Source organism: Centrocercus urophasianus, unplaced genomic scaffold, assembly GCF_019232065.1.
Source record: "Centrocercus urophasianus isolate 14NV4802_14NV808 unplaced genomic scaffold, USGS_Curo_1.0 seq_23, whole genome shotgun sequence".
Classification (NCBI taxonomy): domain Eukaryota; kingdom Metazoa; phylum Chordata; class Aves; order Galliformes; family Phasianidae; genus Centrocercus; species Centrocercus urophasianus.
The window spans coordinates 8,236,262-8,263,901 of record NW_024884789.1 but is presented as its reverse complement, the minus strand read 5'-3'; the positions used below and the strand labels follow the sequence as shown (position 1 = coordinate 8,263,901).

Below are 27,640 nucleotides of genomic sequence, written 5' to 3'. Positions count from 1 at the left end.
GAATGCACAATCAAGAAAGATTGTGATCTTGATTCCATGTAAGATTACTCCGACAAAAACAGGCAAATCTCCAGAAGTATTTCAATAATCTTTTGGTTTGACTTGATTTTCCTTCAATTATCAGTCTAAATGCTTTTCAAATCAAAATCTGCATTATTTAGGTTGCTTTGATGTAATTTGAAGAAAAAACAAACTGGTGGCATTCCAGGTATTTCACCAGGATGCTTGCAATGTAAGTGTTATGACACAACAGCTACTTCCTTTGGAATGTGATTACTATTTAACTCAGAAAATTCTGGAGTGAGCTGTCGGAAGAACTTATGGCCATGAGAATCTGTGTTTACATAGATATAACCTGGAGGAGATGTGTAATTTGCTGGGCAGATCTCTTGTTTCTTTGGTGTATATTCTGTGCGATACATAGTTTCATCCTGAAAATGAGCCGAATTAGGAAGAACGACGTGCACAGGTTTGAAACTTTGGGCTGGAACAATGTGATGTGGTATGTAATGAGATTTGAATGTAGTTAAATCATAGAATTTTCCTGTGGGTTTTGGAATTTCCTGTTGTTTCTTAATAATCTCTTGCCGGGAGCTGGCCCAAGCTTTAAAGTCTTCCTTCATAGTAGTATTCCCTTGGAAAGGGGCGCTGGTTCTTCTTGCATTAGAAATCGGCCTTACAGGGACAGCAGGAGAAATCTCATGTTTAACATAATGAAGGCGGCTTGTGGAGTTGAAGTCCATGTTACCTGGGGGAGGAACGTACTCTTTTGATTTGCGTGCCTCAGGCAAGGAGACCGGCCAGGGCTGAAAACGATCCTGGAATTCAGTGACTCCACTAAAATGATCACTGGATTGGACTTTCGCATTTTCGGGCTTGCAGCTTCTTGCAAGTGGCCCAGGTAGCCCTTTAAAATCATTCCGGTGAGTTGTGAGGTCTTCAAAGGGTTGGCTGCTTGGCTTGTACTCTTCTTTTGATTTTACAAACTTTGGTTCCAGACGATGAGCAACATAGGAACTGCGATGACTCGTAGTGCTATCAAAAGGCACATCTGAAAGTTTGGGCACACACAGAGGTTTGAAACTTTGTCTAGGATTCAGTTCCCTAAGAACAAAGTCATCTTGAAAAGTAGTAGGATTTCCAAATTTCTCTGTAGGTGGGTGGTAGACATGATCCACTTTAACAGGTTCCCTTCTTTGAACTTCCCATGACCTATAGTCATCTTTAAGGCAAAAACAATACTTCACCATATAAGTGTTATTTCTTAGGAACATTCCTTTGAAATTAAGACAACTTCTGGTACTAAGGCTTGCGAACTAAAGAAAATGGGTGTGAGTTAGAATAATGTTATCTCTGTGATGTGACCAACCTGTCTTCTATTAATAGTTTCACAAAAACAGGGGAAAAAAATGTGTTTGATGCCTTATTTTGACTATTTCCTCAAATAAAAGAAAAAGTGTTATGCAAACTCAGTAAGTTTTCTCCACCAAATGTTCTAACTTCCTGTTTTAATGGCTGTATCAGTTTGTTGTTATCTCTTGCTGTGTCTTTTCAACAACAGTGGTCCTGACAGCCAAGAATATCTTGATTTTATTTATTTATTTATTTATTTTGATTACTGGTTTGCAGCTCTTGTAAATCACATCTCATCCTTTATTTTTACATGCTTTTATCTAGGGTCTGGCTGCATTACATGTAACAAATTGAGTTAAACATTGTATGTAAAAACTTTTACGCCTTTATAAAGTATGTCAAGGTCACTCGCCAGAATGATATTAACACAGATTTAGTGTCTGCACTGAGTCTATTTGGATAATTTTTGTCAAGACAGATTATTAATAGGATAATATGCAAGCTAGATAATACAGGAGAAGGAAATCTGAAATCTTCTGACCTGTGGAAAAAAATTGTGCTACCATAGTTGAAACTGAAAGATATATTGTAAGTTTAATGATGGCAAACTTATGTCTGAGAGAGCCTAACAAATGTGTGTCAGAGTCTCCTAGCCAAAGAATCCCAGAGATAGCTTTTCTTTTAGAATTTCTAACTGTCAGCTCTAAACAGCTGGAGGGCTGAACATCCTAAAGCATCATCACCTTCTATTATTATGCCCTGGCCCAAACTAAGAAATCCAGTTTCACATCTCTAGTATAGAAAACTCAGGAAATTACCTTCGTCTTTGGCAACTTTTCTTTCTAAAGATGGCATTTGTTATTACCTTGATAGGTTGGTATGGTATCCAATTTTCCTCCTGTAGTGTGTTTTCTCTCTAAAGGTCTTACTAATGTCACCGGCTGTATTTCATGAGCATAATAATCTTTCTTGTATGTGGTTCCAAGTTCTAGCTCTCCAGTCTTTGGTTTATATTCTTCTTGTACCCGAAACGGTCGTTTCACAATATCATATGGTAAATAATCAGATCTGAATTGAGGAAGAGGAAAATACCAGTTAAAATACCTTTTGCTCATGATGTCACCCATGTCATTTCCCATTGTGTGGAAAAACAACTTACAATGTTTGCTCTGAAAAAATGGATCAGTCAGTGTGTTAGAGAGCAGTAAAGAAGAAAGGAAATGATACCACATAAATCTAGGCTGTCCAGTGCAAGGTATCATCTTTATTCAAAGGTAAATGATGAAGAAGCTTATTCAACACTTCAAGCCTCAATCCCCAGGTTAAAAATATTCTTTGAAATATTTGAGAGTAGAATTGTAAAACTATATTTTTACAAAGAAATAATACATAAAGCAGGAACAGAGCAAACTTCAACTACCACAGGTAGCAACATTTACCTCTTGCAGGAAGAGTATGGAATATGAAGAGAGAGCATTTCGCTGTGGATCTCATGGGTCATTTTCATACAAGCACAATACAAAAAATGGGTGTGTACTATATTTAGGTGTATAAACAGTACATGCAGTACACAAACAACTTTGCAGAAGAGTTTGAGCTTTCTGAGTATGGTTCTTTGACTTTTTTGTAAACATGCTTTATCATGTTTTATCATCTCTTTGGGGTAATTATAAATCTACACTCTAAACTTTGCTTTTACATACACTGAAGGAGTAAGGGGTGCCATGATTGAAAATTGCAATACAAAGCTCAGTGTTCCCCTCCCTTCAAAGAGAAAATATGAGAAATATTATGAAGTGATAGTAAAATACATTGCTTTAAAATGCTTACTTAAATGTTGTAATTCCTTCCATTTTCCCACGATGTGCTTGGTACTCTTGTTTTGGCTTAAGGCTGCGGGCAGGAGAGATGTTGCTATACTTGGGGTATTTTTCCACATATTCTGTTGTGAGGCACAGCTGTTGTCTGTTATCATAAATCCTTGTGGGCCTATGAGGGCAGCGATGGCGCCTGGGTAAAATACATCAGATGAGATCGCTTTGAGAAGCTTCATTTAAGGGGAAATATCATTTGTTATCTACTGGGAAACAATAACAAATGAGAAAGATGGTTTGATGCCATTAGATGGTGTTTAAAGGGTTTTATTTCCTGAGCACAAAATACTGTGCTAATGGAACAGACACAAAGAGTGCAAGAGTCTTAAAGCCTTGAGCTGAAGAGGAGAGAACTTCTGAGAGCTGTTAAAATAGTGAAGTGCCCAGCATTGGATCCAAGAAGTACTGTATATTTTGTAAACTGATCTTTGAGCACGCTGAGCACTTCCAGTGGCTTTTGGCATTAAAATTGTTGATTTTGAAAAAAGATCACTTAATAAGCACAGGAAGAGATTCAGCCCAAGGAAAAGGGATCTGAATAGACTCTCAAAAATATTTAACAATTATTTGTTTCTAAAAGGGCTCAAGACTTCAATCCAGAAGTATGAACAATAACACCCAGGTTCAGCTCTTAGTGAGTGGATTATGCATGTTATAATGTGAGGAAAAAATGTCATTCTGGAATTTTGAAGGCTCTCCACTTCTGTATAAAGAGAAAGGTAAATGTAGTTCTGTCTTTCCTCCCTTGTATTTGTAGTCCGTGTTTTTTTTTCTTCTATGAATAAATTCCAGCTAGGAAAGATTGTTTCCTTCCACTTTGATATTCGAATGAAACAGTACTTATATTTGAAGAAAACTTAATGGCGTTGACCATCTAATATTTTGTAGGAGTTTCCTTTATCTCAAAATCTCTAAGAGGTGTGTGCATTGCAATATCCAGGTAACAGTGCCAAGTGACCAGGCTGCCACTGAAAACAAACTCTATAGCTACACTGAAGTAAACAGTGTGCTGCCTAGCCCAACAACAGCTTAAGTTTTATTGAGTATAAAAACTTCAGTGATGTTTACTTAAAACCATATGTTTTGTGTTTTGTTCAAATTGTTCTTTGACCCTATGAATATAACTGTAGGTGTTGAAGGAGACCTCTGGAGCTCATCAAGTCCAACCCCTGCTGAAGCAGTTCCCTGCAGTAGGTTACATAGGAAAGCATCCAGACAGGTCTCGAATGTATGTCTCCACAGAAGGAGGCTCCACCACCTCTCTGGGCAGCCTGTTCCAGTGCTCCATCACTCTCATAGAAAAGAAGTTCTTCCTTATGTTTGTGCAAAACTTCTTGAGCTCTATTTTTTGCCCATTGCCCCTCATTCTATCGCCGCACAGTACGAAAAACAGCCCAACCACATCCCCTCTTCAGATATTTGTAAACAGTGACGAGATTCCTCTCAGCCTTCTCCAGGTCTCTCAGCCTTTCTCACAGGGTGATGCTCCAGGCCCTCACCTTTGCGTCCCTCAGCTGGACTCCTTTTAGGAGATCGCTGTCCTTTCGAACCGGGGAGCCCAGAGCTGTGCACAGCACCGCTGCTGTGCCCCTGGGGCAGAGCATAGGACCAAAAGGACCGCCTTCCTCGCCCCGCTGGCTGTGCTCGTTCTGATGCTCCCGAGGCACGCTGCCAGTCATGGCACCAGGAACCGCACGTCTTTTTTTCTCACAGCTCCTTTCTGCATTGAACTCAGTAGTGGTGCAGACTCCAAGAGCGGCACTGAGGCCGGCTCTAAAAGACTGCCCCTTCCCTATTTTAAACGCAAGCAAATTCATTTAAGAGGAGCGAATCCGCTCAGGAGTTTAAACGCAAGTACATCAGCTCCTATTTACTAAGATCGCTTAACAAAACGAAGCCAAGCGCGGGCGCAGCGGAACGTCCGTTTCCCGCCTCCCAGCCGCAGGCCGCTCCTCAGCGGGGCTCTTACCCGCAGGTGCAGATCTCGCACAGGCACCGCGGCCGCCCCATGCTCCGCTCCGACCGAGGCGGCGCTCCGTCGCGCGGCAACGGCGGCGTCCCCGCGATCGGCCTCGGCCGGCCGCCGTCCAACGTCACGGCCCGGCGGAGGAGGAGCCGGCTCTGGCTTCCGGGTGCGGAGCGCGGTCGCGGTGAGTGCGTTTCCTTGGCGGCGCCCGTCGCCCCGCGGTGGGAGCTGGGGGTGAGCCGGTGAGCTGTGGGAGTCGGGGGTCCGAAAGCAAATGGACGAAAGCGTCGCCGCTCCGTGCGGGCGGTGTCCGAGCCCGCGACGCCCCGCCTGAGCCGCGCTCTGAGGGGCCGCTGCCGGCGCGGTTACGTAACGAGCGGAGCGCTGATCGTCGCGCGGTGCCCCGGCTGAGCGCTGCTCTCTGTCGCAGGACTAAGCAGCCATGGTCCTTACGAGCGTGGGGAAGATGACGGGGCTCCAGCGAAAGGCTGCCGGCATCAGGAACATCTGTGTGCTGGCGCACGTGGATCACGGTGAGCGGTGCGGCGACTCAGCGCCTCGTTCTGATGAGCGGGCAGTGTGCCCATACGCGTTGGTTTTGTCCCGGTACGGACAGATAACTTCGAAATAACTTGTCATAGCTGAAACTGAACGTTCCGTGGTGGTGAATGTGTTGGCACAAATGGAATACATGCATGTGTAGAACCATAGAATCCTTTCCAGCTCCAATGATTTTCTGGTTCTGTTCTGTGCTAGTGTCAGCGTTTGTGATGCTGTCACATCGTTTTCTGTTTTCTGTAATTAAACTTAGTAATTTGTGTTTCCTTTCAGGCAAAACCACACTAGCAGATTGCCTGATATCCAGCAATGGGATAATCTCCAGCCGCTTAGCAGGAAAGGTAGAGTTCCCAGCTCATCTATAACAAAACTGTGATGATGAAGGGAAGACCACCTCCTAGTCTTGTTAATCCTTATCTTTGTGCAGTTACACTCTTTAGCATTTAATAACTCGTGAAGATAATTCCCTGTATTTATTTCCTCTTCTGTTTTTGCCCTCAGTTGCGATATCTGGACAGCAGGGAAGATGAGCAGGTCCGAGGGATAACGATGAAATCCAGCGCGATTTCTTTGCACTTTGAGAAAGGTAAGTTGTTGATGCCAGCAGGTACAAAACTGATTGATAATTGGATTTTCCCCCCCATCTTTCTATTGGCACTGTTGAGATCTTTTTCTATGTAGATTGTATGTTTCTGTGTTAGACATGATTCTGCAAAGTCTTGGGCATGTATCCAAACGTTAACCAAGGTACTAAAGACAGACAGTACCTTTATCCCTGCACAAACCCATCATTATCAGGGAAGTCTAAAGTTAATTCATCTTAGAAGTTACGAGATAAACTGCCTCGTATATAAGCCACTGGATGCTATGTTGCTGGCAGTTTTCCGGGCGTGTTTAAGTTTTTCTTGAGCTTAATGGTTACTGCAAATTTTATCCTTGGAAATCAGTACTAGCTTAGCAGTATAACAACCTGGCCAAATTACTTATTTATGGAAACTGTTCTGAAATATTTATTGTTTGATCCTAGGTGGTCAGGAGTATCTGATTAATTTAATAGACTCCCCAGGGCATGTGGATTTTTCTTCAGAAGTATCTACTGCTGTCCGACTCTGTGATGGTTGCATCATAGTGGTGGATGCTGTTGAAGGCGTCTGTCCACAGGTGAAATAAAAAGCATATTAGTGAAAGAGAACAGTGTAGAGTGAGTAAGCAAATCAAAATTGTTTATATGTCTGAATATACTATGTGGAAATAAAAGTTAAGCTGGCATAAGGAGTTCTGGACACTTGTAATGGATGATCAAGTATTCATGGTCTGAAGGAGGGCAATTTTATTTTTTGATTTTGCTGAAAAATAGAGTAAAGCTGTTAAGTGGGTGTAGTGGTGTAGGGTTGAAAAACTGTGTGTAATATTTCTGGTAATAGCATATTTGTATAGAGAAAAATTCAATGTCTGAAGCAAATTATTTAATATTGTGTGCTTTTAGAGTATTGAAAATGGAAGAATTATGCAAAATAATGATATATTTTTTTAATGATTTTTATAGGAATGTGGGTTAGTTTGGTGGGCTTTTTAGCTGTAAAAATTTTTTCTGTAGAATTCTGTAATAACTATCCCTATGGAACATTCTATCTCTTGTGGTATCAAGCTTTCTGTAATGGGCTTTCTTTTAAACTGTTTTCTTTCTTAATAGACTCAAGCAGTTCTACGGCAGGCATGGCTAGAAAATATTCGTCCAGTATTGGTGATAAATAAAATTGATCGCTTGATTGTGGAGCTGAAGTTAACCCCTCAGGAGGCATACATGCACCTTAAGAATATTTTAGAACAGGTATTCTTGTTTTAGTGTCATGTTCACACAGCAGACTTGGTTGTGAGTTCCCCCCCGGCTTGTCTCCATTCTTGTATTGAGAGAGATTGTGGTTTTCAGTGGCTTATAACTGCAACAAAACCAGTTTTCCTTACATTGTGGAACAGAGCGCTGGGACTTCTTGTCTCATTTAACCAACTGAAAAGAAAATGAATCAATGATATAAGGCTCGTTCTGAGTGTCTTTGATGGAGAAAAGAGACTGAAATGTCACTGGACAAGGCATTGTGGAAATCTCTTTGCTTTTAGAAATAACATGCTGTATGTCTTACCCTGATAAATTGCCTGAGCTCCTTTGAGGCCAGACAAATATCTTTAGACTGTTGTTGATAATGATTTATGCCAGAGTGAAGTTAACTCTTCTCAGGTTGTAAGGTAAACTGCCTTCAGACTATTTTCAGAGCTCCTTCAACAGTTACCTGCATTGTTTCCCTTTGCCCTCTGTTGTTGTTTGTTGGCATTTATGTGTTTATATTTCATCATTCCTTCTTCTGGGAAACACTGGGTGATATTCTAAAGCTGATTTAATCCTGACATGACTGAGTAAATCAGAAAACCTACTGTAAGCTGAAATGTTAGTCTGTCAAACTCCCACTGTCTTCAGATTGACAGGGTTAGATACACGAGGTCTGTGTTTTAGATTGCAGAATGAATCATAAGTGCACAAAGTTCTTAAAAAAGAAAAACCAAAAACCTATGTGTTTTGGAGGGTGGGGGGAATTGTGTTTTAATTACAAGTGCTGTAAAGGAGTGTACAGATCTTTGGGTATTTTTGCCTGCCCTTTTGTAGATAAATGCAGTCACTGGATCACTCTTTACCTCAAAAGTCTTAGAAGAAAGAGCTGAAAAAGAAGCCGAAAGTGAAAGTAGTTCTGACACAGCAGCTGGAGATCAAATTTATGACTGGAGTGCTGGATTGGAAGATACTGATGATTCCCACCTCTATTTTTCTCCAGACCATGGAAATGTGGTATTTGCCAGTGCAATTGATGGCTGGGGTTTTGGGTAGGTATGAAGTTTAATTTGTTGCCTTTTTTTTAATATGTGTTTGCTGCAGGTAACCTCAGATTTGAAGTATTTTGGGTTCCTTCCTACTTGTGATTTTTCTTTCCCTGTGATATGCAACATCATATACACATATATATTGTTAATATATATTAACACTACACAGTTGGAAACACTATGACTGAAGTAAAACTAAGAATGTGAGGATAGAACAATTTCACAGGATTAGCAGGGTGACTGATCTGAGTGTGTGCTAAATTCTGTTTTTGCAGTCCTGTTCTCAGCAACCAGTTTTGGAGGGCAGCATGCTATGGTTAGGATGACGCTCTCTGTTCTGGCTGGCCACAAGGTGGAGTCCTCAGCTTTAGCACGAGTCTGTAATTAAAGAGATTCACCTGGTAATCCAATACATTTCTTAGCTGTTGTAAAACCTTAAACTCTGGCATTCGTAAGCCAAGCTCAGGCTTTAATTTGGATTTCATTATTTGGTACGGTTTTAGTCTTAACTTGAGCTCTTATCACTGCAGTGAAGGAAACTGAAAAAAAAACTCTTCAAACTTTTGCATCTTGATGTATTGTTGTCTGACAACATACCTAGAATGGTAATATTAAACCCAGGTCACCTTTCAACTTCTCAGAACCAAAGTGCTATTTGCATATATTTCCTTTTGCAGGCTTCCAAAACAAAACGTAAACTGCAAATTACCCAGTACTCTGCATGTAGTTCTAATCCATTTTCACATCTACTAAGGAAAGCGTTCATATTCTGACTTAAGACTTTCATAAGTTTACAGTGCTTGTATCCCCTCCCCTTAAAATTTGTGTTGTTTTGTGGGTTAGACATGTTGTTATTTGGAACACTGCTTTAAGAAGTGCTTAAAATAGAAAATAATTGCCATCACTGGATGGCTAAAGTATGGCTAGAAAAAATACTTGATTTTTAATTCTAAACATTCTGGTCACAGTTAAATGTATAGCAGTACCTCTTTAGGATAAGTTAGAGGGATGTGACTTTAAATACTGAAAACTTTTGTACTGTATTTGATATTTTTTCTCAAGAGGTTGTACAAGTGTTTGTTTAGTTAAAACAAGTTCAGCCTTCAAACTGACTTAAAATAAAACAAAAACATACAAATACTGCTGGCATCTTTGAGCTGTTGCCATTGAATGTTTTTGTAGGTGTAAATGTGAAAAAACAGGAGCTAACATGAAGGCAAGGCAGGGGAAAGAAAAAGGGAGCAAAACAAGGTCATGAGATTTGTGTAAGCTGTCGCTTGCTTAGGCTGATAAGCACATGTAAACAGCATTACACTTTAATCAAGATGCATTTTGTTTGCTTTCAGCATTGAGCATTTTGCAAAACTGTACAGCCAAAAGATTGGAATCAAGCCTGCAGTGCTGCTGAAGACTTTATGGGGAGATTATTATCTAAATACAAAAGCAAAGAAGATAATGAAAGGTGATCAGGTAGGCAATTGCCAGAACTATTACCTGGGGTTTATTTAGTTGGTTTTTTTTTGTTTTTTTTTTTTTTGTTTCCAGCTTTAGAGATTCAGGATACAGCAAAACACAGAAGACGAATGCAAGATTGGTAGTGTAGGAACCAGTGTAGTGAATGGGCCTCTGTCATCTGAACTGAAGAGTGCTTCTGCAGCTCCCGATTTAGGATTTTAGAGAATTTTTGCCATACTGAGATGTGAATTGTTATTGAAGGCTGTGCTTGAAACACTGGCATGAGAACAGTACTTTTGTGGGCATTGTTTCTACCATTCAGAGGGTAGGAGTTTCCCTATTTTCATCTGATGACTTTTTTTTTCTCAGTAGGTGAGGATTAAGAGAAGATAACCATGCTCAAGGCGGATGTATTCTGTGTTCATCAGGCTCTTTCTCTGAAATTGAAACCCTTATTCTGCACTTTAAAATTCCACGTTAGTTTAGTGATTTATGCCATTTCTTAGACAAGAGTTGATCTTGTGTACGAACAGGAGATAGGGGGGTTGATTTTGAATAAAGATTTTACATACTACTTAGGAAAATGCTTTTTTAAAGTGGAGCCTTAAGCCTTCTGGAAAAATATGGAAGTGCTGATAATTGGCTGCATGTCTCTTCATGTTCTACCAGTCAAAAGGAAAGAAGCCCTTGTTTGTGCAGTTGGTGTTGGACAACATATGGAGTCTATATGAAGCTGTTATGAAAAGGTGAGAAGAACCTGTAAAACTTTCACAGAATCCCTTTGCAGTGGTGTTTTGGACTACTCTAGCAAGGAATGCATGTTATTACTGATGTGGCTTGTATTTTCCTTACAGAGATAAAGAAAAAATTGAGAAGATCGTTACCTCGTTGGGCTTAAAAATTGGTCCCCGGGAATCACGGCATGCAGACCCCAAAGTTCATCTTAATGCCATTTGTAGTCAGTGGCTCCCTATATCTGATGCAGTCCTTTGTATCCTTCAGGAAGATGCAGCTTTTTGTTCTGTTGGAGGTTCATAGACTTGAAAGAGTGCATTCTAATTGTGTAGTGCCTAGGCTTATTTGATGCTAGCTGTAATGGTACTTTGCCAGTGCTGGGTTTTTTTATTTATGTATTCTCTGATGCCTCCATTTGAGAAATTCCTTAGGAATATCTGCTTTTACATTTCCCTTCAATGATAGTTTCTGTTCTGACATTGTTTTTCAAGATGTTAGGAGTGTTAGAAATAAAGGCCAAAGTAATGATGGCTTGATTTTAAAACAAACTAACAAAAGTACCTGAGATGATAACGAAGTAAGAGACAGTGCAAAGAGGGCAGACAGTTTGTATTGCATACTTTGTCATAATAACTGAAGGTACTGATGAAGAAGCTGTGAGTAATCATAGGAAGACATTTATATTATTGTGATAGTGGGGAACAAGTGTTCGCTACAACACTTATCTAAGGCATAGCTCTGTGATTGCCACCAAGAAGGAGGACGTTAATAAATTCATAGCATGATTGAGATTTTACTTCTTGAACCTTCTTCTGTTAGATAAAATGTTTTGAATATCTTAATAACTGCATATGCAAACATGTTCATTTACATGCACTTGTTGATTAGTAGATATGTGCAAATTAATGCTTTACAAATACTAGCTCTATAAATTATTAGTTGTGCAGTTCCTAGCTTCCCAGTTGCACACAGAGTGGGCCATCCCTACTTAACTCTGTGCTCTGCATGTGGGCAAATGTCAGAAATGGTTGCTGACTCAAGTGTGCTGTGAGAGACAGGGATTGGATCTGTCGTGGATGGCAGTTAGTACACGATGATGTTGATTTAGAGAAACAGAGATTGAAAGCATCTGTCTTCCAGTAAGGAAATATAAAGAAGGTTCTCTATATCCTTAGCAATATGCTTTAGCTATGGTGTGTAGTAAACTTCCCAGTCCCCTTGACATCACTGCGGAGAGAGTGGAAAAGCTGATGTGTGTTGGAGCTAAAACCTTTGATTCTTTACCACCAGAAACCCAGGAACTGAAAAGCGGTGGGTGCTCAGCCGTTGCAGGAGCACAGCTTTGCTTCAATCTTGATTATTTGGTTTGTCTTTGGATTGTAAGATGCGTGGTAACCTCTATTTAGACGTATATAATTATTTCACTTGTGGTTTTGTTGATATTTATCTGTGATGTGTCATAGTATTGTCTTATTTTTACACCTGATATTTTTCCTCAATCTCATATATTCATTACTTTTAGACAACTCAAGCTGCAAATGACAAAGTCTAAGACTCAGACTCTGGATTTTGGGAAGTTACAAGGTTAATACTTGTATTTATAGCTAAACAGTGGAACTCATCATGTAGTTCAGTTCAGCTCAGAGCAGAGGAGGCTGAGGGGAGCCCTTATGGCAGCTCACAGCTCCTCACAGGGAACAGAGGGGCAGTGCTGATCTCTGCTCTCTGGTGACAGCATGGAGCTGGGTCAGGTGGGGCTTAGCACGCTTAAACTAGGAGCAGTTGAAACAATTTCTGAACTCTGGGAGTGTAATAAGAGGTGTTTTACAGAGAGACAGTGTTTTACAGAGAGCTTCATTGAATCCAGAGGGATGAGATATCAAGTGTCCACTTGGGAGGAGATGTCAAGTTGAGAGATTGCTAGGAATTGTTTCTTGATGTGAGGAAACTGATGCTTTCTTCCTTCTCTAAAGTACAATGAATGTGTTCTCAGGACAATGTGAAGTATCATATTAGTGTAAGTCAAGAAAGTTGCCTTTGTAAACTTGGGTCTTTTTGCTGTTGGTTATGAAAATAGGGTACTTCACATTATAGTAAGTTTTTTCTTAATTGTAAAGTGCTTATGACTACAATATTTTCATGCGTAGAAGATAAAAGATAAAGATAAAACAGCATTAGAATACAATTTATTTTATGTGTTGTTAAGTCTTAAAAGTATTGTTTGCTTTGATTGTGATAATGAGCTCCAAATTTGATGGGGAAAAAGGTATTTCCTAAGTATTGAATGTGTTAACACTTGAAGTAGATCCATTCTTGCAGCTGAGTTGTTGGAATTTCGTGAAGCCATGAGTGTCTATAGGTGCTTGCAGAACTTTTGCCTTGGAGGAATAATACAGTGAGGAACTGGATTAATAGTGCAGTCTAAATATTAAGCTACTCTCTGTCTCTTCATTTTGATCTTAACCAGTCTATGAAATGCAGTTTTAAGTATCATAACAATATGTTTAGCTGGAGTATGTGTACTTTGTGCTTTATTATGAAAGGTCTATGTTTCTACACTTTTAGTCTTTTTATTGTGTACAGTAATTCCTTTAACAGTCATGGAAAGCTACAATACAGTTGGGGGAAAAAATGTTGCAAATAACCTTTATGTTTGTTCAGCTTTTCTGAAATGCAGTAGTGAAGGAACGGCCCCAGTGATTGTATTTGTTTCCAAAATGTTTGCTGTTGATGCGAAGGCGTTGCCACACAATAAACCAAGGTAAGGAGATGGATCATGTCACTTCTAATCTGCGTTAGTATCTTCAGGGATTAATTATGTTTTTATGATCTCAAAGCTAAAAGTATTGTTACTTACAGCTAAGTAACACAGTATATTAAGCTTTTTACTAGATTGGACTTTTAAATGTGCATAAGATGACACTCTTGCTGTAACAACCCTTGAAGATTTTTCCATTATTTCATTCACTGCCCAGACCGCAATCTGTTTCTGTCTGTCACGGTTATCTAAAATCTTCCACCAAAAATTCTTTCCTGCATTGAGTTTGACTTCAGGGTAAAAAAAAAAAAACACGGAACAAGCACATTACACTTGTGTATTGACAAGACACTAGATGGTGCTGTTTTGCTTTGAGTTCTCTATTGTGATGCTGAGTGTGATCAGGCATCAGTGCAGCATTGTGCTGCTATTCCTGCTTTGTCTGCTTTCCTTCATAGGTACTCGATTACAGAAGAGTTATTTTTCATTCCAAATACACAGAGGCTTCCACTTTCTCACTATTCTGCCAACGATAGCTATCCATTCTTTTATTGGTTGAGAGAATCAAGATTGTTTGACATGATGCAACACAGAGGCAGCAGTAGCTTTTAAATATACCAGACACAGAAAGTATTTGGCACATTTTCAGGATTTTAGTTGCAGCAACAACAATGAAATGAGCTACTACAGGTCCTGTTTTGTGATTTCAAGCAGAAGACCATGTGTGAGAGATTGTGACTTTCCCAGGACTAATGGATAGCACTTAATATTTTCATTCTACGTAGTTTGCATACTTCTCCATGACCACTCATGGATAAACTCTGCTTCCCTGTCTCTTCCAATATTCATCTTGCATCTTTCTCGTTTGCCTTTTTTTGAAATTTTCTTTAGTCATACACCCTCAGGAATTCTGACTGTCGTTGATCAGGGTTGGAAAACATCAAATTGTTTACTGAGTTGAGTGGAAGATTACATTTGAGTGATAGTTCAAATGATGCAAAGCTCATCCAAAAATTGTAACATTATGTAGGTAAATGTGTCTAGACCAAATCACTGAAAAGTGGGTTTTTTGAGATAATATTGCAGCAGAGTGAGAACTGGCTTGGAGTTGTTTCTGGGGAATTTGTAGGATACCAGCTCTGACTGTAGGCAGTGTCCTTTCCCTACTTTTATTTAGGAAATTGAACACTGTGGTGTTTTTCTTATTAGCTTTTCTGAATGGTTTTTCTTGAAGTCTTTAGTTATTCAATTCGTTACTGGTTGTCTGTATTAAAGTGAAATCGCCTGACTTTACTTTCAAAGTAACCAGTCATTATCCTCACCATTTAATTTTGCTGATTAGGTAACAGTGGGGAGTTTGTTTTGAAGTGATAGTTGGATCCCATTATTTTGAAAACTAGTAATGTAGCTAAATGTGTGATTCAATGTTTTAATGGTTAAGGTTCTATAGATAAGCAGTTCTTGAAGAATTCAGAAAATTGGTTTATTTCTAAAAAAGAAGGAAAAACTGAAAAAAATATTGTCAGTGCAACAGAATACTAATGTTTTTAAAATTATACAATTGTGTAATGTGGTCCCTCAATGTGCTTTGAAATATATTGGCCAATATGTGCTGTTTACAGTGGTGCAGCAAAGACTGTGATGGCTGTGCTGAGACGCAGTGTTGAAACCAGGAGGATCAAATAAGGCTCCCTGAGAATCCTCCTTAAGGATGTGTGAACAGAGGGAGCTACATGCTTAACCTATGTAGGTGAAGAGTGTGTTATAACAGTGGTTTCATATTTGCTAGTATCAAAAGATATGTGTATTGTATGTTTAGATTTCATGTTGACTTTCAAGGGCCATTACTGTTCTTGAGTGCTTGATGCTTAACTCTTGATGCTTAACTGCAGGACCTATCTGCTAGGTTGTTTGCATCCTCTTGAGTGGGGGTATTTTTAAATGTGTTAAAGCATGTAAAGAAACAGATACTTTTCTGTAGAGTGCATTGTGTTCTTTGTTGGTTTTTTCTTTGTTTTGTTTTGGGAGGCTTATGCTGTTGTGCTTCCAGAGGTAACAAGCAGATCCATGCTCTTGCTTTCTTTTCCTTTCCTTTTGCAAGGTGCTGCTGTGTAATGTTACCTTTTTGTAGTTTTCTTTGTAGCTGCAAATTGACTTTGTCTTACAGTGTTATTTTTATAGTTTGTCTTATTTCTTCCACCTGCCTGTAATACTTTCTAATCGCGGCCTGGGAAAAGAGAAAGGCTTTTCTATGTCCAGGGCATTCAGTAAATGATAAAGAAGGTTGTTTTAATTAAAAATCCATCTTCCTTTGAGACTGCTGCTGGCAACTAATATCGTCTAGAAGGTGACTTTAAAAATCAATAGTTTCTATACTAAAATTGCTGTTTGTTGTTGTTGTTTTTCTTTTGCTGTTTAAATAACAAGATTTGCCAGAAGTTATAATACTAGAATAAGTAGAAAATGAATTTTTGGAATTTGTGGTCAGGTTTCAACTGTTGGCAGCTTATGTTTATCTCACTTTGGGAAGACTTGGAATTTGACTTCTTGTACCACTGTGACACTGAGTTTTTTGTCAGTGTTTTAAGAAATAAGAATTGTGTAAGCATGCTTTTTCTTCCAGTTTCTTCTGGCTGAACTTGTGAAGTTATTTGCTAATTCCAATGAATTGAGACAGAGGTGGAGATCTTGAAGATATTAAGTTCAGTAAACTTGTGAAAATTGCTGGTCCCTCGGTTGGGTGGAGTAGGCAAACAAATTAAGAGACTACTAAAACAGTGCAATGTGATCTACTTCACCTTAGATATTAAAAATATCTAAAACCAAAATTAATAGGAAATAGGACCAGATTGGCTTCTCTGGATCTCCTTGCTTCATATTAAAAGATCACAATTATTTGTGATAGCTGTACTTATTTATTGTTACATATTCAACTTCTAAATAGTAGTAAAGAAAGGCCTAATGACCTAATAACCTGAGCTGCTAAAATGGTATTTCATAAGTGCAGAAGGGATATAAAACCTATAACATCCTTGGCATTTTCCTGAAGATAGTATTGAAAGATAGTGCATTCTCCACATTCCAGAGTTTGCACTCTGAGATCAGTGTCACTTTGAGATCAGTCCTTTCTTATACAACTGCGTGAAATTATTATAATAGTTTCTTTCCCGTGTTTGCATGTCTTAAACCAACAGACTGTAGCGTACTTTGTCTCCTTTCTGTTGTTTCCTAAATGCTTTATTGCAGAAAACATGCAAATCCAGTGATTTTTGCCTGACTTCAACTGAAAACACTTTACGTTGTCTTGATTATAAGTAGGTAACAGTCATAAAAACTCGTGCTCTTTAAGGAATTACTGTTTCCTTTTAGGTAGTTAAAGACAGTATGATTTTCAGTGACTTCAGTTTGAGCTGAACCCATCATTTTCTGTTTGCATTAAACAGAATTTTGTACTAGATTGCAGCTGGTGCATTAGAAATGAATATGCCCTGAGTCATTCAAACAGCTTGTCGTATTTACAGGTTTACATTTGGAGAGGCACCCAGTTATGTCATTGACAGAGTCATATATGCTTTTCAAAATGCTGAAATAAATGTCATTGTAACAATGTACATTTAAATCCAGAATACACTTGAATTTTTGGAAACTGATTTAAGAGCTGATATGTGAAACTCTGGGCATAATTTAGTATTTGTATTTGTGAGCCTGGGAGAGAAAAGTATATAGCATTCTGAAGGAGTTCTGTTTCAAGTTTCTTCTCTCTTTGTCGTGCACTTAATATGCCAGGTACATCACAGGTTGGTGTGTCAGTCAGGGCAGTTTTTCAGAATAAGGTATGACAGCTTGATACTGATGTCTTAGTTTTGTTTTGCATCTCAGAGTGAATGATGTTTAGTGTATGATAATGGAAGATGAAAAGTTATCCATTTATGCCTTTTTTTTTCTGGAGTCCTGTAAGACCACTAAGATTTTACGTAAATACTGTTTTGGGTAATTTTCAGTTGTTCATTTTGTGTATAGACATGGATTTCTACCAGAAACTGCATAGGGATTGTGGTGACGTTAAAAAAAAAGATGCTTATGTTGGTGTCGTGAAGTGCAATCCAAAAGATTCTCTATAAATTAGAATCAGAGAGTGGCCTGGGTTGAAAAGGACCACAATGCTCATCTAGTTTCAACCCCCTACTATGTTCAGGGTCACCAGCCATCAGACCAGGCTGCCCAGAGCCACATCCAGCCTGGCTTTGAATGCCTGCAGAGATGGGGCATCCACAACCTCTATGTGCAATTCGTTTCATTACTTAGATTTTAAGATATTAAGCCTCCTGAGTTTGACAGAATCAAGCATGTGCCCATGAGATTGTGTAATTTAAAGTTTAGAAACTGTATGGAGAGAAAGTCCTCATCCAAAGGCATGGCAGATGCACTGCAGACACTTGTTGCAGGCGGGATCAATCTCTGGAAGTGGTGTTTTGGCTGATGCTTCCTTCTTCAAATGGTCTAAAATTTAGAAAGAAAAGCAAAAACAAAAAACCCCAACCCAGTGGTTTATTTAGAACCCAGAGGCCAATTTGTGTGTGATTTCTGACTGTGAATTTTTCAAATGTTTTCCAACAGAATCTGTCTTTCATAACATGGAAGGGCAGAAAAACTATCATTCACAGCGTTGATGGAGAAGTTTAGTTGTCATTCAGTCTGAAAGGAATGAACTATCCATGAGGAATGTGGCAGTAAGAAAATAGTTGTCATCAGCTTGTTTATTTTACCTGAAGTCTCTTGCATCAACAGTCTGCTGGGTGATAATATTGTGTATGTTACACTGCTTGCCATGTTATTTCCATAGTTCTTGTTTACCATGTGGTTGAGCTTAATGTGAGTTAGTAATAATGTGGTTGGCCACTGTGCCTGGTTCATGTGTACAGTGTGTGTGTTGTACCATCTCTTGTAGGCAGGGAACCTCTTTCTGCTCCAAAATTTACTCATTTTCTATGACTGTGTGGACTCTTTTCATTGGCTTTTCTTGTGGTCTGTATTTTTTCTTATGGACTAGAGGAAAAAAAAAATTAGGGAAGAGGAAGAGAAGAGAATAGCTCTTCTGATTTGGTCACCGTTCGCTCAACATTGATTGCACTTTCATTGGTTTTACCAACTGGACAAATAGAATAAATCAGGGAATAATTTAACCTGGGGATTATTGCAGATCCATGCATTAATCTTGTGCTGTGTTCTGCTTGAGTGTGTTACAATTCTATGTAAGGATTTATTTGACATCTCATGATCTCACTTTTCTGATTTCTAATGATACTAGTAGGGGTGACTAATTTTGTGAAAATCAATGCTGACACAAACTAGGGTGGAAGTTGGGGTTTTACCTACTAGCTGAAAACCTGCCCACACTCAATCTGCTTCTTATAAAATTGAGAATGTGATTAACAGTGCTTATGTGTGTATTGCAGTTTGTGCATTCAGAATTTTGAGACACCTTTGAGATTTTTGGTAAAGGCTGTCTGACACCTAAATGCAGTGATATTTATAACAGTACCATATAAGGAGGAGATGGGAGGGGAGCATACATTTTACTTGCGCTCTCGGAATTATTTACACAAATGAAAAGCATTTTTGGATAATAAAATGTGTTGGAATGCATACATACATCCTCATGTGCATTCTGTGCCTTCACATATAGGCTGCATTTATCCCTTGGCTGTCTCCTCACTACTTTTCCTATCACTCTCTTACCCCTGGGAATTTTTCAGACATTCCAAACCCTTAAATAGCTTTGAACAACAGAAGTCTTCATTTTAAAAAGTTTTCTTCTTCACCATCTGCTTTGCGTTTTCTATTGTTCAGTCTCACTCTCTTTTGCAATAAAATAAACAAATTGAACACATTGTCTGAAATTTCAGAGATGCAGATTCTTGATTCTGTCACAATGGCTATATGAGAGATTATTTAAATCACTAATAATAACATTCTGGGAAGTTTATGGGTGCAGTTTTGTCACGTTTGCCTTTCCCGTGGCATGTAATGTGTCTCTTCCAGGTTCCAAGTTGTGAAACTGTTTCAAATTCTAGCATTCTATTCTTGGTGGATTAGGGAATGTCTATTAGGTAATTTTTAGAGGTATTTTTAAATTCAGAGGTAATTTTTGTGGTCTTTTGAACTTACTATTTGGGTTTGATGTAAGTATAATAACTGCTCAAAGTGTATTTCTCAAGTTCTAGAAAGTATTTTGGTAAAATGAAGTGTTCTATTAAACTTTTTTTTTTTTTTTTTTTTTTTTTTAATAAATAGTTTACTACAGAATGTATGATATACAGAAGACATGCATATCATGATATAAAAGATGTATTGAGACTGAGTTGGCCTCAGCCACATCATCTATCCATGGCTATCTAATTAATCCAATTAGGGGCAGAGTAAATGTCCAACCAGTGTCCTTGCTGTCTGTACTTTTATACCAAAACTTTGACCCTTTAGTGACGGGTTGTTTCCCTCTTTGTCATTTGGGGTGGTCGATTTGATATGTGGATGTGATTCATTCATTAATTAAAGTTGATATTTATTTGTCATTTGGTGAAGAAACACGGCTCTTTTGCATCCAAGAGGGTTCAACAAATCTTGAACTGTTTTGTTGCAGAGGAGGAGTATAGTTTACACTTCACAATGTGGAAATTAAAGAGACCCAGTGACTTGTCTGCAGCTACTAAACAATATAAAGCTAACAGGGCACTTCTGATTCTCTCTGTTGTTGGTCTGTGTGCTTCGTACTGAAAGAACCCTAAAACATCTTCATACTTAGAGCTGTTGTCCTTGCTCTCGTCACATTAGCAAATGCAGATGGGGTTTTGTTGTGGGATTATGTTATCCTTCTTGAGAAGAAACAAGCACTTCATGTGTCGTGATTTGCTGGTCTGCTTGTGCTTTACAAGTGCAGGTGGGTGGTAGAGAGAATTCTGTCTCATCTCAGGTTAGGTTAGAAGTCTTACAAATACTTATATAATGGGAAAAAATACATTGTTGTTATTTTGGAAATAAATTTATTAATGCTGGAAGGCAGTACATGTTTCATTGCTCACAATGGGGAATAATAAATTGAAAACATTCTAATTCCAATGGAAAAAGAAAAAATCTGCGTAACATTTTTTTCCCCAATCTTTTAAGCCACAATAATGAAAATGTTTTTGGTGTTGGCACCTGACACCATGTTTCACAAGAAATAAGAGGATCTTGAATTTCCTAAACAGAATTTCTTATTTTTAAGAATGTGTGTAGCTCTTTTATGAGGGAAATAGAAGCAGAGAAGGGACAGAAATGACAGATGTCCAGTATCTGAAATGAACTTCCTTGGGCTTTGAAAACCTCATCTCACAAATTCTCACTTAGGGCCAGATTCAAAAATCAAGCACACAACTTCAGGCAGCACTTTCCGATTTAATGGATGTTAATGGAGCTACTTTGCAGCTTAAGTTGCTTGGGAAGGGTTGTATTTAAAAGTACATCTTTTTGTGCTGCCTGTGTTAAGGAAGGGTGAAAATGCCTGTCTTAAATATTGCTATTTTATCTATATGTTTATTTTGTTATTACTTTTTTGTTTTAAATCATATGTTAAAGCCCTTTATTTTGAGATAGGGTTTACCAGTGAGCAGATGGAAATGGCATCAGAATATTTGAATTCATTTCTTTGTTGTTGCTTCAGTCAAGGCTCTTGTCTTTTATGGACAGGTTATTTTATGGGAAGGATATTATAGCAGGCAAAGTCTGTTTCCTGCATTTTAACACCTGCTGTAAAACCAGCCAAGAATAGTTTAATGAAAAAAAAAAAAAAGAAATCACAGGTAATTTAAAATGAGAGCATTTGATTCTTGCATATTTGGAAGAAAAGTTTTTCTGACCAGCTTGGTACAGGTAAGTCTAGATTTGCACACTACTTAGTCTTAGCTGTCTTTCTAGCTCAGAATAATATATTGACGTGATGTAAAGAGCAATTTAAAAAATTGGCTTGAGTCTTTTTCAGAAAAAGTGAAAATTCACACATCACTGGGAGCAACTGCATTTATTTTAATGAAATATATGAAAGCTTAATGTGGTAACCTCTTTCTAAACATGATAGAGGAATAGTTTGTTTATTTTAGCTGGATTAAAATACGTATTATCATGGAGAAATTGATGTTCTAATTGGTGTGATTTAATTTATTGTAAAGTAAAGGCCATTTCCAAATGCTAATATTTTAAAATACAATTTAGGCCTTTAACCCAAGAAGAAATAGCTCAACGACGTGAACTAGCAAAACAGAGGCACGCAGGAAAAATGGCAGCAAGTCAAGGAAAGGAGGTTTCTGAAAGGCCCCCAGGTGAAAATTCATCTGAAGGGACTGGAAGCACTGCTGATAAGAAAGGTATATAATGATCTGATAGCTGTTTCCTTATAGTATATATAATTGTAGCTTTTGGGTGTTGTCAAGTGGCTGATTATGAACAGTCAAGTCTAAACAGCTCAATAGGTGGGACTAAATGAAGAGTGAGGAGGGAGTTACTGGCAAGCTGATAGTTTATAAATGCTGTAATAGTGTCATGGATGCCTGTTTATAAGCCTGCTATTGTGCATAGTCTTGGAGTCACGTGTGGGTAGATGATGCCTTAAGGGGATTTGCAAAAAAAATAGTTTTTCACTTTAAGTAGGAATGCAGAATGGTTTATTTCTGCCCATGTGGATAGTGATAGGTTTATTTGGTTTGCTGCTACTAGATTTGCATCACAGACTTGTTGCTAACATACTTTATGCCAATACAACTTTTAATTCCTCAAAGCTTTTATGAGAGTATGTGTTGTATTTTTGAAGAAAATGCTAAGAATAAATTGGTGCAGAAGCAATGATTGATAAATGAGGCTGGGCTATGAGGTACAGTGGAGGATTCTTTCTGTCTTTCGGTGTGTCGTCAGATGTAATACCACAGTATGTAACTGACTTTTTGTTTTTCTTCAGCTGATGAAATAGAAGCTGCCTTTATACTTGATATATTTTTTGTAACTTTGATTAGGTGAAGAGCAACAGCTCACTGATCAAATGGATGTCGTGACCTCAAAGGCAGCGAAACAGGAAGCAGACAACAAGGAGTCTTTCATTGCTTTTGCTAGAGTGTTCAGTGGTGTGGTACGAAGAGGGCAAAAGATCTTTGTTTTGGGACCCAAATATGATCCTGCTGAATCTTTGCATAAGGTAAGAGGTGATAGTGAAATGTTACCATATCTTGGCATTCTTTTGAAATATTGGCAACTTTTAATGTATTGCTTACTCCAAAAAAAGGTCAAATCAGAAATTCCAAGAGTCGATGTAACTTAGGGAAGTAGTTTATATAAGTTATTGTTTATTTTATTCTAGTAATAAAGTTGCTGTTGTGAAGAAGGTATAGACTTTCTTTATTATTTTTTGGCTAAAGATCTCAAGCCTATGTATGTTTTCTTTAAGAGGAGTAGATAAATAGATAATCCTTAATCTAAGGATTATAGCCTATTCGTGCCTAATAAAGGATATTTTACTTTCTGTCCTATAAAGAGATGTCAGTTAAATGTCTACATGTATAACCTGTTTTTAATTAGATTCAAGATAATTTGATTTAAAGCCTTGTGTTGATTTTTTTTTTTTTTTATTATTATTTATTTTTTTTTTCTCCTATGAAACCAAAGACAGGCACAAAATGTCTGAACACGTTTGTAAGCGCACAGGATGCTTCAAAGCTTATTGTTTGACTTTCAGCTGTATGCTGAACCCAGAGGTTTGCAATGAGAGTAATTATATCGTAGTGGCTGCACATCCATGGACAGAGGAGTTGTGTAAAGATTTGAATACAATATAAATAACGGTGTATTTTAAGACCTATTAAACTACTGAGAGGCTGGAAGCTGTTAGTCATTATGTTACGGATATGCAGCATTTTCCATTTTGTTGATTCTTCTGATATTCTTTTTCCTACTTTGCCTGCTTAATCTCCACAGTTAATTATTTGATGTTTAAAAAAACATTCATTTAGCTTAATTCTTTAGGATGATGAAATACTTTAGTAAATACCAGGTGTGCACTTATGATCTTAATTTCATCATAGAATATGAAGGTAATGGCTCAAAAATCTGCTTGAAGATTTCACTTGCAATATGTTATTGAAAGTAACTATTTCAAATCCGGTGAAGGTGAAACATTTTAGACATGGCTGACTCCAGCTCATGTTGGATTTTATTTTGCTTTGTGTCTTTGAAATGTCTTAGACAATAGAGTAAATCTAAGTACCTCCAAAGAAGAAGCAGTTCTTCAAAAATGGAATTTGCTTGCATTACATCTGGATAAAACTGCCCTTATTTTTCTATTTAATATGAATTTTATGTTGTATGAATAAAATTGGTTTGCAGATTTTAAAGCGAAGCATAAAACTTGTCCGGTCCAGTAAAAGCTTCTTACTGAAGTACATTCTAACCTACTAGAGGAAGTTTTCTTCTCAGACGAATAACTGCTGATCAATAAAATCTTTTATCTTGTTTGAAAGAAAGTTTGAAGTCTGTTACTATAATGATGTATTTTGGTTTTACATATTCAACTGATTTTTCTGGTATTGAAAAAAGGGTATTGAAAAAGGTGGTGGTAAATGTATTGAGATTGCAATCATGAAGCTAATAATTACCTTAAAATAATTACCTTAAAACATTTTTTCTGTTAATGACGATGAACAGTAAGAGACAAGTAGTTTGCACTTAAACAGCAACAAAGCAAGCACAGTTTCTTATTTTCCGGGTACCATTTGCTTGTTTGCTGTAAAACTGAATTCTCGGAAGGGAAACAACTAAGTATGCAAGTCTAACTTACAAAATGAAAATACTTTAGAATGTATTTTTAGTTTTGGGGCTCAAGGAGGCTTTCAGGAGGAGGTTTGTATCAGAAGTAGGTGATAAATATCCACTACTGGTTGTTTTATTCTGTGTAGCTGTCATCCCAATGTTCTGCTACAGAGGATCTGCCTTTAGTACCTCATATGTCTTGCTGTACGTTGGAGAATCTATACTTGCTCATGGGAAGAGAACTTGAAGAGCTTGAAGAAGTGCCTGCAGGAAATGTTCTAGGTAAGACTTCAATGCAGTTTAATTTCTCAGAGCTTGAATGCTTACATCATCCAAAATGCACTGAGATTTGTTTTGATATGATTAAAGGAAAGAGAACCTAGATGAATTTGAGTGATTTTAATTATGTTGCATGTGCAAAAAATGAAGGCACTCAAATTGTTGTGTTTTCAATGAACTTTTAATTGTGAGATGGGGAAAAAATGCATGAGTAACGGACAACTAGGGATCGCAATAGCTTTATTTGCTGTTATCATCAGGTTGAAGTATTGCCAGGTAAGCATCGCTGCCAGGAATTGCCAAAGGCTGCAGCAAGGTCTAATAGTTTGTACACTGTGAGGATTATAAATAACTTTTTTTGCAGCAGTGGAAGCTCGGTAGTATGACATTTCTACTGATGTGGATAATTGTAGTTCTCTTATTGGGCCTGTGGTGCTAAAAATTGTTTCTGGTACGGCTATGGCAGATTTGAATATTTTCCACGCACGTGTTTTTGAATGCTAAGTCATTACAGTCACTGAGTTATGCCCTTTTGTGCCAGATTTTGAACAGTTTTGCTCGAGAGCATTGTTTACATTCATTGCTGGTTTTGTCCTTCATTTGTCTTTTTTAAATATCAAAAATAGTATTTAGTATTTTTTTCATTTGTGGTTGAATATGGACTACACCAAAATACAAGATTGTTTAATGCATATATTATAGTTTTCAGAATGTTACAGTGAAAACATTGCTGTATCATGCAAAAAAATGTTGGAAGAATAACATATTTAAGCGTTTAATACCAGCTAACACTAATGATGTTGATAGATACATCTATCTGCTTGTCAAATAGTAAGTACTCCTACAGTTGCATCATGTCAAGAAGAAAATACTCTGAAAATTGTGTGACATCTTTCATCTTGTGTAGGGCCAAATCTCAAGAAATATAAACAAATATAAACCCTACTGTGAGTATTCTCTACTGCTGAAAACTTTTCCATGGGATGTGACTTTTCCATAAACAGAAACATAGTAGAGTAATACAGAAGTGTGAAATGTCAGTACAAGGTTTGTTGTCTTTGGAGGGATTCATTAGAAATTCAAGATAGGAATTAACGCTCAGAACTCTTCACCAAAGTTGTTCTGATGTGATGAAAAGGATAGAAAGAACGTAGTGGGTGATCCTCAAAGCGGCAAAGGAATATTAGAAGGCAGTTTGTGAGGAAAACAATAATCTGGGCTCAGAAGTTAAAGCTGAGCAAGCACATGCTCTTCAAATGCACAAAACAGCTTTTTCTTTTCTTTTTTTTTATTCCTTTTTGATGTATATGTTTGGCCTAGTCTTATTTTTTTTTCTTTTTGTTGAAGGTAAAAGGATGTTTTCTTTCTGTTCAAAAGAAAAAAAAAAAGAGTGATTCAATACCAAAAGTAGGTGTTGGGGGTGATGCAAAGACATGTTTTTATGTAGGCAAAAAGAATTAGTGTTTGTTGTGATGCCATGAGCAGATGAAAGGATGAAAGGTCCACAATTCCTGTGCTGGTTCAAACTTCTGAATAATTTAAGCAAATACTGACGTGAGCAAGGGAACGTGTTTGTGAGAACACTGGTGGCAGTACTTTTAAAGCATGGCTTTATACATGGGGATATATACATATATTCATGCATATATGAATAATTGTTCTGGTAGTGTGCACATGGGTTCCAAATAACATGCATCCAAAAACTTGAGGTGCTGCTCTCTGTTCACAAGTACCACAACAGTAGTCTTATGTTTGCTAATGTACGGAAATTGGATTTTTCCTTCAGTGCTCTGCGTGTTTGAGTACTGCAGGAAGTTTTCTACTGTCTTCAATAGTGCATTGGTGTAGTGCTCCTCAGAGGTTGGATGACTTCCTTATACTTTGAAATGCAGTTAGCCATGTGAATCAAGTGTTTGAATTAGGAGTGTTTTTTTCTTGAATAGATCAAATGGTGATGTTAAAAGCAGAGATAGAAGTCACTCCTGTTGTCAGCTTGCTATGAACTCATTTCCCGTACAAATGACTGTGAGTACCCTCGGGTTTTTTTTTTCCATTTCTGAAATGCTTGTTTCCCCATACAATGTTCTTTCAATTTTTAATTATTTATAAAGCAGCTGAAGGATTCTTGAAACTTAAGCAGTATAACATGGGAACAAGGTAATTAGGGATTGATACTTCTGGATTTCTAAAGATAGGTGCTCTAGAGATGCAGTCAGCGTGAGGAGCTGCTATGAATTAGTGCAGCTAACCTCATTATGAGGTGTCTAACAAGCATTTTATTCCTTGAGGGCTTCATCGAACGATTTAGGAGCTTTTAATAAGCAGCCTCTGTTAAGAGCAAAAAGCAGCTGCGAGCAGCGGTGCCATTTTAAAGGCCCAGAATGGCTTTCTAGGACTGATGCCAAGTAGCAAGCATTACCACCTTGTGTGAAAGCCCTAGGAACAGTACTGCTGTTGCACCAGCCCATTATTTCTGTGCAAACATTTGGTGGGCTAATTTCGATCTCTCAATCAGTAATGCGATTATTCAGAAAACAAAAAAACCAAAACCACAAAGACCAAACCCAAGTGATCCGAGCTGAATTGGGCGGTCTCAGCATCCATCAGTGAACACAGGAGGGCAGTCTTTCTCAAGAATGTTACTGAAATGAGCAGAAAATAGTGAATGAAACAAAGAAAACTCAACCCTTTGTCTTCGCTTTTGGTATACTTACAGATTGAATTGCTAACTGCCATCTTACAACCTCATTAAAATAAAAACGTGATTTAGCATTAATTGGGAAAAGATATTTAATTGAAAAGATTTTGTTATTGGATGACATTTTATGTCTGTGAACCATTGTGTTTACCTGGCTTTGTTGTATTTATACTGAATTCCTACCATTGGGTGTTTTTATAAATAGTTAAATAATTGAAAAATTGAGCATATTAAAATTGCTTTTTTGAGATAAGGGTGTAGTAGTT

The 27,640-nt window shown here is 37.8% G+C and overlaps 2 protein-coding genes across 5 annotated transcripts in view; one reads left to right on the top strand and one right to left on the bottom strand.

Annotated features, from left to right (window-relative positions):
- Positions 1-96: 96 nt before the first annotated feature.
- Positions 97-3,371, bottom strand: SAXO2 (stabilizer of axonemal microtubules 2). The gene is made up of 3 exons (XM_042823910.1): positions 3,184-3,371; positions 2,219-2,421; positions 97-1,222 (listed from the first exon to the last, which is right to left on the bottom strand). The coding sequence occupies exons 1-3, from the start codon at positions 3,204-3,206 to the stop codon at positions 240-242; spliced, it is 1,209 nt and encodes a 402-aa protein (XP_042679844.1). The 5' UTR covers positions 3,207-3,371; the 3' UTR covers positions 97-239.
- Positions 3,372-5,326: 1,955 nt separating this feature from the next.
- The window catches only part of EFL1 (elongation factor like GTPase 1), a 55,906-nt gene continuing 33,592 nt past the window's right edge, over positions 5,327-27,640 (top strand). Inside the window, exons 1-15 of one of the 4 annotated variants that reach the window (XM_042823905.1) lie at positions 5,327-5,377; positions 5,624-5,726; positions 6,025-6,092; positions 6,253-6,337; positions 6,779-6,912; positions 7,445-7,582; positions 8,411-8,625; positions 9,969-10,092; positions 10,747-10,823; positions 10,932-11,068; positions 12,001-12,123; positions 13,474-13,573; positions 21,818-21,969; positions 22,612-22,790; positions 24,544-24,679. In XM_042823905.1, the coding sequence (XP_042679839.1) occupies positions 5,636-5,726; positions 6,025-6,092; positions 6,253-6,337; positions 6,779-6,912; positions 7,445-7,582; positions 8,411-8,625; positions 9,969-10,092; positions 10,747-10,823; positions 10,932-11,068; positions 12,001-12,123; positions 13,474-13,573; positions 21,818-21,969; positions 22,612-22,790; positions 24,544-24,679 (1,759 nt within the window). In that variant the 5' untranslated portion in view covers positions 5,327-5,377; positions 5,624-5,635. Of the gene's footprint in view, positions 5,378-5,400; positions 5,436-5,623; positions 5,800-6,024; positions 6,093-6,252; positions 6,338-6,778; positions 6,913-7,444; positions 7,583-8,410; positions 8,626-9,968; positions 10,093-10,746; positions 10,824-10,931; positions 11,069-12,000; positions 12,124-13,473; positions 13,574-21,817; positions 21,970-22,611; positions 22,791-24,543; positions 24,680-27,640 lie in introns of those variants that run through there. The other 3 variants (XM_042823906.1, XM_042823908.1, XM_042823907.1) reach the window with 3 other exon arrangements.

Excerpts from the sequence above, each read along its gene's own strand:
- SAXO2 (XM_042823910.1), bottom strand. The coding sequence starts at position 3,206 with ATGGAAGGAATTACAACATTTAA. Across the intron at positions 2,422-3,183 it reads GAAGGAATTACAACATTTAA|ATCTGATTATTTACCATATG; the intron begins GTAAGCATTTTA and ends TCCTCAATTCAG. Across the intron at positions 1,223-2,218 it reads TACCATACCAACCTATCAAG|ATGACTATAGGTCATGGGAA; the intron begins GTAATAACAAAT and ends TTTGCCTTAAAG.